Source organism: Xenopus tropicalis, chromosome 7, assembly GCF_000004195.4.
Source record: "Xenopus tropicalis strain Nigerian chromosome 7, UCB_Xtro_10.0, whole genome shotgun sequence".
NCBI classification, from domain to species: Eukaryota; Metazoa; Chordata; class Amphibia; order Anura; family Pipidae; genus Xenopus; species Xenopus tropicalis.
This window is the reverse complement of record NC_030683.2, coordinates 21185689-21197632: the sequence shown is the minus strand read 5'-3', so window position 1 is coordinate 21197632 and position 11944 is coordinate 21185689. Positions and strand designations below refer to the sequence as shown.

At 41.6% G+C, this 11944-nt stretch overlaps 1 protein-coding gene across 2 annotated transcripts in view; it reads left to right on the top strand.

Annotated features, from left to right (window-relative positions):
- Positions 1–4232: 4232 nt before the first annotated feature.
- dpysl4 (dihydropyrimidinase like 4) overlaps positions 4233–11944 on the top strand; it is a 42137-nt gene continuing 34425 nt past the window's right edge. The window contains exon 1 of one of the 2 annotated variants that reach the window (XM_031905053.1): positions 4233–4679. In XM_031905053.1, coding sequence (XP_031760913.1) covers positions 4356–4679 — 324 coding nt within the window. In that variant the 5' untranslated portion in view covers positions 4233–4355. 2 annotated transcript variants of the gene reach the window in all.

Genomic DNA, 11944 nt, shown 5'->3' with positions numbered 1-11944 from the left:
TCTGACCTCAAAGAACACATGGTATTAAGCTTGCGTATAGTACCTACCGCTCAAGCTGTTGTTACACTGTGGCTGTTACTAATAAATGTTTTGCCCCTTAGTACCCGTAGCCTTCTGTACACCCCGAGTGCCTTACACAGCTTGTAGCTACTGTAGGAACCACATTTTACTTGGGAGGAAGTTGTAATGCCAAAAGGGACAGCGGTGTCACCATCACAACCTTAAATTGGTGAGTGTGTTTTTTGCACAGTAGTGGATTTAGTTTAGACTCAGGGAGTTGTGTGTGTATATACAGTATATATATATATACAAATGGAATTCTGTATGTATTTATTGTACAGTTTATATGATATAGTTGCTGTAAAATAAATATTCCCTTGTAAATAATGTAAAAAATGTATGTTATAAATGCCCTATTTATGTGCTTCTGTTCCAAATATCATATCACTGAAACGTAATAGGTCGAGAGAGAGAGACGCCCCCGTCTCTGTGTCCCGAGGGGTTCAAGTCCAATACCGCTCAGTCCATAAACAGGGGCTTTCTGCTGATTAGTTATAAATTTTACACATATTTTTGTAATGTGATTAATATGACAAAAAATATATATTAAATACTTTCTATTCATTTGTAAAGTACTTAATTTATTGTTGACTTTTAATAAAAAAAATGGATTGTTCAAATTATTACAAGTTTTATTTATTTATTTATTTATTTATTTATTTTTTGACCAAAACTACAAGATGCATCACCTAACATTATGTATAAATGTGAATATAATAATATACAGGCAATGACCACAAGGCCTTTGTCGAGATATATTGCCTTGTTTGTGAATAGGAATGTGCATCTTCCTCACTGACCTCATTAATAAGAGTTTATATTATTGACCTTCAGAAGTAAGTATATTTTGGTTATTTGCTGTTGGGGGTCAGGCATTCTCTTTTTTTGGTTTTATATTTCAGAGCAGCTCATTGGCTGATCATTCAAACAAGAAATAGGTGTTACACAGAGACAGTCATGGTGCATTAGACAGTTGCTCTGTTGCTGAGTGATGAATGGGGTATTGATGGGACCCCTGGTGCCTGTAGCCTGCTGTCAGTGGCAAAGAGGGGGGTGTTTATTAGAGTTGAACAATTAACACACCCCTAACTCACAGCTGAGGTTGGTCTCAACCCCATATTGGTGCCTCTCGGGGGAACCCTCCGTGCCCAGACGACCTGGCGTTCAGCAAGTGGCCTCAGCTGCTAAGGGTAGAGGGGCACAGTGTTTGAGTAGGGGAGAAGCACAGCCCCATGTGCCGTTAGCCTTATATTGGGCAGCAGAGGGATTTTTATCCAGCAGAGACAGTCTCAAAGTTTAAAGGAAATAAAGTAAACCAACAATTCACAAAACTGCCACAACTTGTAGTGTGCTGTAATCCCTATGAGACCAGCTCTTTACTCTATTTATTTTGTCATTGCCCTCTTCTATACATGCTTCATTTAAAAGACTTGCCTGGTTGCTAGGGTCAGACAGCCTAGTAACCACAGTATAAATTCCAGAATGAATAGCTGTAATACATATAAAGTGGGTTTGCCAAGAGAAATAGAAAGCTGCACTGGCTTAAGCTGGCCATACATTTGCCTGTTAAAGTTGCTGACATGCCCCCCCCCCCCCCAGACCAAGCCAGCAGCTTATTGATCAATATATGGGGCTCCCCAACAGCCTGCCCTATAAATATTTGGCCAAATATCATCCAGATATCTATTAGGCAGATTTGAAAATCCCGTTGGGTATAACCAGCACTGCAGAAGGTTCTCTCAAGGCCCATCATTTGGATCATTCTGATGTGGCTCTAAGTGTTTTTGGCCAAACTTGGTAGAGAGACGTTCCTTTGGGTTTTCTAATATATGCCTTCCCCCCCCGTTCCTCTGTGTCTGACTATGAGATACAGCCCAATTCAGGCAGTGATACAAACAACTGCTTTGAAAAAGAAGGTTCATATAAAACCTAAAAACACAAATTTAAGATGAATTACCTTTCCAGGGGATTTTTGTACACTTTTTGATTTTTTTCAATGACTTTTGCCAGTCTCCACATTTTAAATCATTAGTGCTGCTCTACAGACGTCTGTAAGCCTTACCTCTATAGTGCAGCACCGACACTGTCATTGTTACAATTTACAACTGAGAGGCTTTAGAATTAAAACAAGGATAACGTTATAAATATCAGTTTGGAATCTCTGTCCTTCAAAATGTACCTGTTTTTTTTTAATTCTGACCACCTTTTTCCTATAGTACAGTACAGGTTTAGGACCCATTATCCAGAATGTTCAGGACCTGGGGTTTTCCAGATAAGGAATCTTTTTGTATTTTGGATCTCCATACTAAAAGTCTACTAAAAAATTAGTAAAACAATTAGTAAACAATTAGTAAAACATTAAATAAACCCAATAGGACTGTTTTGCCCCCAATAAGGGGTAATTATATCTTAGTTGGGATCAAGTACAGGTACTGTTTTATTATTACAGAGAAAAGGGAATCATTTAACCATGAAATAAACCCAATAGGGCTGTTCTGCCCCAATAAGGGGTAATTATATCTTAGTTGGGATCAAGTACAGGTACTGTTTTATTATTACAGAGAAAAGGGAATCATTTAACCATTAAATAAACCCAATAGGGCTGTTCTGCCCCCAATAAGGGGGGATTATATCTTAGTTGGGATCAAGTACAGGTACTGTTTTATTATTACAGAGAAAAGGGAATAATTTAACCATTAAATAAACCCAATAGGGCTGTTCTGCCCCCAATAAGGGGTAATTATATCTTAGTTGGGATCAAGTACAAGTACTGTTTTATTATTACAGAGAAAATGGAATCATTTAACCATTAAATAAACCCAATAGGGCTGTTCTGCCCCCAATAAGGGGTAATTATATCTTAGTTGGGATCAAGTACAGGTACTGTTTTATTATTACAGAGAAAAGGGAATCATTTAACCATTAAATAAACCCAATAGGGCTGTTCTGCCCCCAATAAGGGGTAATTATATCTTAGTTGGGATCAAGTACAGGTACTGTTTTATTATTACAGAGAAAAGGGAATCATTTAACCATGAAATAAACCCAATAGGACTGTTCTGCCCCCAATAAGGGGTAATTATATCTTAGTTGGGATCAAGTACAGGTACTGTTTTATTATTACAGAGAAAAGGGAATCATTTAACCATTAAATAAACCTAATAGGGCTGTTCTGCCCCCAATAAGGATTAACTATATCTTAGTTGGGATCAAGTATAAGGTACTGTTAAGTATTATAGAAATTCAATAGGAGATGACCTTCCCATAATCCAGAGCTTTCTTGTTAACGGGTTTACGGATAATGGATCTCATGCCTGTATACAGTAATACAGAATGTACTGGATTTTCAGTTCATATCATATCATAATAGTTCAATTATAAATTGAGATACAGGTATGGGATCCCTTATCCAGAAACCTGTTATCCAGAAAGTTCTGAATTACGGAAAGTAGACTCCTTTATAAGCAAATAATTCTTAATTTTAAAAATGATTACATGCCTATTGGGTTTATTCAATATTTAAATGATTTTTAGTAGACTTAAATTGGAGATCCAAATTACGGAAAGATCCCTTATCCAGAAAACCCCAGGCCCCAAGCATTCTGGATAATAGGTCCCATACCTGTACTAGTTTTAAAGCTCCTTATTTATAGCATAAAAATCACATTTACAAATCATTCCTATTTTATATTTTTCATTATATCCAGTATAAATAAATTTAAACCAATTGGACTTGTTTGGTAATCATTGAAGACGTTTACCAAACAAGTCCAGTTGCTTTAAATTTATTTATACTGGATATACCATGACCTGGATGAATGAAAATTTTCATAGACATTTTTCATTATAGTTTTTTTTTTTGTTTTGTTTTTTTTAAATGTTTCTCTTTTTTAACAGTATCATCATTTCAAAGTTATTTTTGAACATCAATGGCTGGATAACATGGTAGAATAAAACACACAGGGTCTGTTATTAAAGTCTAAGAGTTTGGTTAAACGAATGGTAAATCAACTCTATCCCCCCCTCACTCAGTCAGTTCACATTATAAACATCTGTTCTTCCCAGAAATGGCAATAAAGGCTGCTCGTCAATGTTACTAGTAACGAGTTCAGCACCACAGCCATTGGACAGTGCGGTCGGCCCTAAATGGAGCCGGCAGCTGGGGGATCACCCTGGGGGATAATGTGACACATTTGACTCAGGGTCCCTTGCTCAAATGAAGCCTGGCGGAGCAAGCAGACACTTCACATTGGATTATCAGGGAAGGAGCTTCGGTCTTGGGAGATTTAGCAACAATGGCAGAGAGAAGCGGCAGGGAGAAAGTCAATGGAGAGAGCAACAGCTTCTTCTCTAAACTCGGCTCAGGGAGCCCCAAGCCCAGGCAGAAATATGGAGGAATGTTCTGCAATGTGGAAGGCGCTTTTGAGAATAAAACCATCAATTTTGACTCTCTAAGCGTCGGCAAGAGAAATGGCAAAAAGGTGGAAATGAACAACTCAAGTCCTGAATCGGAGAGTGGGAGCGACTGCGGCAGTCTGAGCAGCCTGGAACGGCAAGGAAGCGACTCTGTGGAAACCCAGGGGTCTGTCAAGCTTAACATGGCGGAGGTGACACCTCAGGTAATGAGCCTCTCACTCAGGGGCCCCTCACTTCCATGCAACTGATTCATATTAATATTGGAACCTGAGCTGATACAACTCATTTAGGGACAGTTGTCCTGTTGCACTGACAGAAATAACCCATTGGGCTTGGAATAATGTTCTGAGTTTAATTGTAAAAAGGATTTTGAATACCTTACTTTACATAAAGCAGTGGCTCATAACCCATAAAACAGCACCCAAAATGTGCGCCCTGCGCAGTTCAGGAAGGGTTAATAAAGTGGAATATCATGTCACAGTAGGTAATAGTAATTAAAGTAATGTGAGTAATAAATTGGCTGGGGTCTATGGTCAGGAAACTGTGCTTCTGGGTTACATGGCTACCAGATGTAGAGCCATTAGTCATTGTCATCGTTAGTCTGAGAGATGTTTTATCCATTCGCAATTTGGGATTATGGGACAGGGAGTCAGGTTAAATGTCAATGAAAATCTCAGGATCCCCCTAAAAATCACAATATAATACAGTGAGTGGTGTTTTATTTGTGGAAATGCCATGTATTCGTTGGGTTTGATGTTTATTTCCCTATATATATGGGGAGAGAATTGTTGGTGTTCACTTAACTTCATTTCTTTTAATCTGTTTTAATAAATAGACAGACAGACAGGTAGACAGATATACAGACAGTCAGATAGACAGATAGATGGACAGGCACACAGAAAGATACATAGACAGAGATAGATGATAGATAGACAGATCAATAGATAGATAGATAGATAGATAGATAGATAGATAGATAGATGATAGATAGATAGATAGATAGATAGGCAGAGCAATAGATAGATAGATAGATAGATAGATAGATAGATATAGATAGACAGATAGATAGATAGATAGATAGATAGATAGATAAATAGATAGATAGATAGATAGATAGATAGATAAAGATAGACAGATCAATAGATAGATAGATAGATAGATAAATAGATAGATAGATAGATAAAGATAGACAGATCAATAGATAGATAGGTTGTGTAAAAAAAGGCACGGTTTTGAAAAAAAAAAAAGAACGCGTCACGTCAAAAAAAAAGTTGCGCATGTCATGTTTCAGTCATTTTTTCATAGTTCTGAAAATTTTTCACCAAAGTGAATCAGGGCAGATTCGCTCATCACTACTGTATAGTTTTTGATATTTCCTACACTTGCATTTGCTACCAAAAGCAAACGGGCTATTCCATGGTAGGTACAAATATTCTACAGGTAGAACATTTTGCGACTTTTTAGTATTTTTTGCGTTTTTTTCGGCGCCTTTACGACTTTTCGGAAATGATCGCGACTTTTTCGTTACCAATACGATTTGCGCGAAAAAACGCGAGTTTTTCGTAGCCATTCCGTAAGTTGCGATTTTTTCGTAGCGTTAAAACTTGCGCGAAAAGTTGCGCTTTTTTCGTAGCGTTAAAACTTGCGCGAAAAGTTGCGCTTTTTTCGTAGCGTTAAAACTTAAAAGGCGCGATGTTTTGCGCAAGTTTTAACACTACGAAAAAATCGCAACTTTTTGCGCAAGTTTTAACGCTACGAAAAAATCGCAACTTTCGGAATGGCTACGAAAAACTCGCGTTTTTCCGCAAAAATCGTATTGGTAACGAAAAAGTTGCGATAATTTTCCGAAAAAATCGCAAAATACCGATCATTACGAAAAAAACGCAATCGGATGCATTCGGCCCGTTCGTGAGTAAGTAAATGGGCCCCTTAGTCTACTAAAAAATAATTTTATCATGAAATAAACCCAATAGGCTTGTTTTGTCTCCAATAAGGATTCATTATGTCTTAGTTGGGATCAAGTACAGGTACTGTTTTATTATTACAGAGAAAAGGGAATCATTTAACCATTAAATAAACCCAATAGGGCTGTTCTGTCCCCAATAAGGGGTAATTATATCTTAGTTGGGATCAAGTACAGGTACTGTTTTATTATTACAGAGAAAAGGGAATCATTTAACCATGAAATAAACCCAATAGGGCTGTTCTGCCCCCAATAAGGGGTAATTATATCTTAGTTGGGATCAAGTACAGGTACTGTTTTATAATTACAGAGAAAAGGGAATCATTTAACCATTAAATAAACCCAATAGGGCTGTTCTGCCCCCAATAAGGGGTAATTATATCTTAGTTGGGATCAAGTACAGGTACTTTTTTATTATTACAGAGAAAAGGGAATCATTTAACCATTAAATAAACCCAATAGGGCTGTTCTGCCCCAATAAGGGGTAATTATATCTTAGTTGGGATCAAGTACAGGTACTGTTTTATTATTACAGAGAAAAGGGAATCATTTAACCATGAAATAAACCCAATAGGGCTGTTCTGCCCCCAATAAGGGGTAATTATATCTTAGTTGGGATCAAGTACAAGGTACTGTTTTATTATTACAGAGAAAAAGATAATAATTTTAAAAAATTTTGCATTATTGCTTATAATGGAGTCTATTGGAGATGGCCTTTCTGGAGAACAGGATTCCAGATGAGAGATCCCATATCTGTATGTACACAAACAACAGCGGTGTCCTACCTGCCACCTTCCAATGCATTCATGTACTATGCCAAAATAATAGCAAATATACAGAGTTATGAATAGGCTCAATAATACTGCAGTTAAACAGCAACTATAATATTGATAAAGGGTTTCTCTCGTTGCACCTAAGCTCTTTTGAGTGGGGCTCTCCTATCCTATTTTTATTCTGTAACCTTGTTTGTTGAATTATTATTATAAGACCCCTGTTTGTCTTAATCCAAAGTAAAGCCCTATGTAACTTGCTGGTGCTATATCAATAAATGATGATGATGATGGGTATGGTGAGTGGATTAGCTCACACAAGATATTACATGGTTTCTCTCATCTGCCAGGTCACATCCATATGTGATCCCAATAAAAAGTAATGGAGCATGTTTCTCTATAAAATAATAATAAACTAATATAATGCTAATAAAATATAATTGATTATAGCTGATTCTGAAGTTCAGTTGTTGAATACCAGCTTAGGGGCCCTGGTTTGGATGCATCAACTTTATTTAAATATGGATCCAGAAATATTTTTTTTGCCAAGTCCGAATTACATGTTCCTGAAAGTAAATATATATTTGTGTGTGTCTATGTGCGTATTTATGTGAATGCTTAATAGATATTGTCACCCAAGGACACATCCCCCAAACCATTGGGACCACCAAGATTTGGAAAAAGTCACCATAAAACAATGCTTTGACTTGAATGCGTTTCATTCATTTTTGGCTTTTTTGCAAATTTTTCGGACATTACGAACATTGCTAACTACTGGCATTTCCAGACGCAAGGATCACATGATCCCCAACTGCTGTGCACCCTGTGCTGCCTATTGAAGTTTGAGAAACAGAACTATGTAAACCAAAGATGTTCAATTTATTGCCCTTCAGCTATAGCTAAGCTTAGACTGTCATTGGATACTGGACTGGGAGGGAGCACATACAGAGGGCCACAAGGTGGGCATGCTACTATGTCCCCTTTATGGTTGGGGGCCCAAGGTAAATGCCCTTTCTGCCCTATGCCCCCTGTGATGTAACAGCAGCAGCATTCTGAAGATACAGGGTGAATGAACAGTCCATTTAGGTGCAGGCTCCAGCAGTGAAAAGGTTAATCATACCCCCCAGGCCTTGGCACCTGTTGGTTAAATTGGAAGCTGTCATTTGCTGCTAGGGGAGTGAGAGCTGTGCTGCCTGAGGTCTTTTTCTGTTCTGTGCCAGGGAAATGCTGCCCATTAATTGCCCTGGGTTGAGCGTACCAGGGAAGCGTTTTCCATTGTTTGCCCTGGGCTGGGGGAAGCAGGGGTGCTGTCCTGTTTGCCCTGGGATGGGGGAGGCAGGGGAGCACTGCCCTATTTGCCCCTGGATGGGGGAGGCTTGGGAGAGCTGCCCTGTTTGCCCTGGGCTGGGGGAGGCAGGGAGAAATGCTTAGTGTTTGCCCTAGGCTGGGGGAGGCAGGGGAGTGATGCTTAGTGTTTGCCCTGGGCTGGGGGAGGCAGGGGAGTGATGCTTAGTGTTTGCCATAGGCTGGGGGAGGCAGGGGAGTGATGCTTAGTATTTGCCCTGGGCTGGGGGGAGGCAGGGAGAAATGCTTAGTGTTTGCCCTGGGCTGGGGGGGGGGCAGGGGAGTGATGCTTAGTATTTGCCCTGGGCTGGGGGAGGCAGGGGAGTGATGCTTAGTGTTTGCCCTGGGCTGGGTGGAGCAGGGGAGTGATGCTTAGTGTTTGCCCTGGGCTGGGGGGGGCAGGGGAGTGATGCTTAGTATTTGCCCTGGGCTGGGGGAGGCAGGGAGAAATGCTTAGTGTTTGCCCTGGGCTGGGGGGGAGGCAGGGGAGTGATGCTTAGTATTTGCCCTGGGCTGGGGGAGGCAGGGGAGTGATGCTTAGTGTTTGCCCTGGGCTGGGTGGAGCAGGGGAGTGATGCTTAGTATTTGCCCTGGGCTGTGGGAGGCAGGGGAGTGATGCTTAGTGTTTGCCCTGGGCTGGGGGAGGCAGGGGAGTGATGCTTAGTATTTGCCCTGGGCTGGGGGGAGGCAGGGGAGTGATGCTTACTGGTTGCCCTGGGCTGGGGGAGGCAGGGGAGTGATGCTTAGTATTTGCCCTGGGCTGGGGGGAGGCAGGGGAGTGATGCTTACTGGTTGCCCTGGGCTGGGGGAGGCAGGGGAGTGATGCTTAGTGTTTGCCCTGGGCTGGGGGGAGGCAGGGGAGTGATGCTTAGTGTTTGCCCTGGGCTGGGGGGGGCAGGGGAGTGATGCTTAGTATTTGCCCTGGGCTGGGGGGAGCAGGGGAGTGATGCTTATTGTTTGCCCTGGGCTGGGGGGAGCAGGGGAGTGATGCTTAGTGTTTGCCCTGAGCTGGGGGGGGCAGGGGAGTGATGCTTAGTGTTTGCCCTGAGCTGGGGGGGGGGCAGGGGAGTGATGCTTAGTATTTGCCCTGGGCTGGGGGAGGCAGGGGAGTGATGCTTAGTGTTTGCCCTGGGCTAGGGGGGCAGGGGAGTGATGCTTAGTGTTTGCCCTGGGCTGGGGGAGGCAGGCAGCTAGCAGGTAGCACTAGGAGATGCCCTTCAGCTCCGGCTTCAGCTACAGCACAGAGCTATAATTGTGAGTGAAATCTTCCAGGGCAGGGGGAGCCATTGAGCCTTCTGTAACATCACATTTACACACACACATACACACACACACACACAAAAAGGGCAGGCAGGGGGGCCACAGTCCCCACCCCCATTTGAGAGCCAAGCACAATAAGGCTGCATCTGCTGGGAGCTGGCTGCCGGACCAACATGTCCTACCAAGGCAAGAAGAGCATCCCTCGGCTCACGGTAAGGGGAGAGGGCTGGGCATCCCTGGCATCACATACCGATATCATATGAGATCAGGGCCACGGTCAGTTGGGGCCACAATGGGAACCTGTCCCTACAGCAACTGATCGACCTTCATGATACCCCAGGCACCAATACAGGGGAGCCGGAATAATAACACTGGTACATGGGCATTAGCAGGGCTGGCACTGACAAGGGGATTTGTTAAGAAGAAGGATAGATGTATTGGTGAGCACCTTGGGCACAATATTCCTGTAACAACAAGTTACATATAACCCTGTTGTGCCCATTAATAGACAGTGCTTGCCGGGTACAAATGCCCACTCTATCCCTGTGCCGACTGTCACTACTGCAATTTCTGATAATGTGCCCCAAAACAGTTTAAATTCCCTACAGCGCTGCTCTAATTGGTGCACATTCGGGAAACCCAGTGATGATGCTCTGTCCCCTTTCTCTGTAATGACACCAAGACTGTTGGCTTCCTAGTCCTTTCCGCTGTTGTTAAACTACAGCTCCCAGCATGCCCCTGAGAACCTGAAGGCTGCAGCAGAGCTGCTGGGAGTTGCAGTCTAACAAGACATGGCGGTGGGGGACGTGTAAGGTAGCGAATCTATGCTCTAGGCTTGAGGTGATAGCATATAGATAGGCAGAAAGTGATTATATCTAATGAAACTGGGTCATCATGGGCTTTATTCTCAAATTCACAAACAAATATGTTTAATTCTCTGATTCCTTTACAACAATTCTATGGCATCTTTATTGTAAAAAATGAGCTGTTGGGTTTCTAGTTACCTATAGGCCACATACATGTGTATACAGCATTAACCCTTTCCCTGCCTAATGATTTAACAGAACAATGCCAAACTTTCGGTTGCCCCCTGCTACAGCACCCTCTGAATTAACCTCTAAATCTGTGTATAAGTGTCCTTTCTCCAGTGCTGTGCTGCTGGGGGGGTGAGATGGATACTGTGAGTAAGGATAACCTCCTGTAACAGCAGAAAGAGCCCATTACTCATCTGAGCTGATATTCTATTTATACTCCATTAACGTAACAATGTGAGAGTCATGGCCGGGATTGCTGGGCCTTTGTTTACCAGCTCTGATTTGGGGAGACATATTGAATCTGATGTATAAACAAACCCCCACCCATTCGGTGTCAGGTCCATTGTTCCAGTAGAGCTGTAGCTGATACGTATTCATGACATGCAGACTCTGTATTATTATGAGAAAATACAAAAAAGGCCATTTTTATCTTTAAAAAGGCTTTGTGCTTTATATTGCGTATTGGTGTGTTTATTGCGTATTAGTGATACTGTGTTGGTTTACAAAATACCTATCCAGGGAGATGATTACAGCATTATCTAACTTGCCATTTATTAAATACCCTTATAATACACAATTGCCATGAATATCCTTATAAACAGTGCCTGTTGATGTCATCAGTTAGAATAAGTGCTCATTAATGTAATGTGTCACATGACTCTCTGAATCTTGTGTATTATAATAAATATTGAACCCCTCCCTATTGTGAAACATGAGGATAATGTTACAAGTTACCTTTATATGGACATGGAACTCTGGTGACTTTTATTATTCTTATATTTTACAGTAGTGGCTACATGTCCCTATATAAACAAAGTGCTGTGACATCAGATGGCAGTGTTTATCATTTAAGGGAATAGTCACATAGGCTTGGTATAAACACGCCGGTGTTACAGCCTGGCTGCACTGCTATGGGCACTGTGACTGCCTTTGGGCAGTAGTGTTCAGAGACCTGCGTTCTCTGGGCGCTGTGACATTGTGACAGTGTTGTTGCCTATCGGCGCTACTGACCGCTGAAATTCTCACACTTTCTTACCAGCATCCATGGCAAAGTTGCCGAAATTTTGGTAAAAAATGTCATCCCTGCTTTTAATATA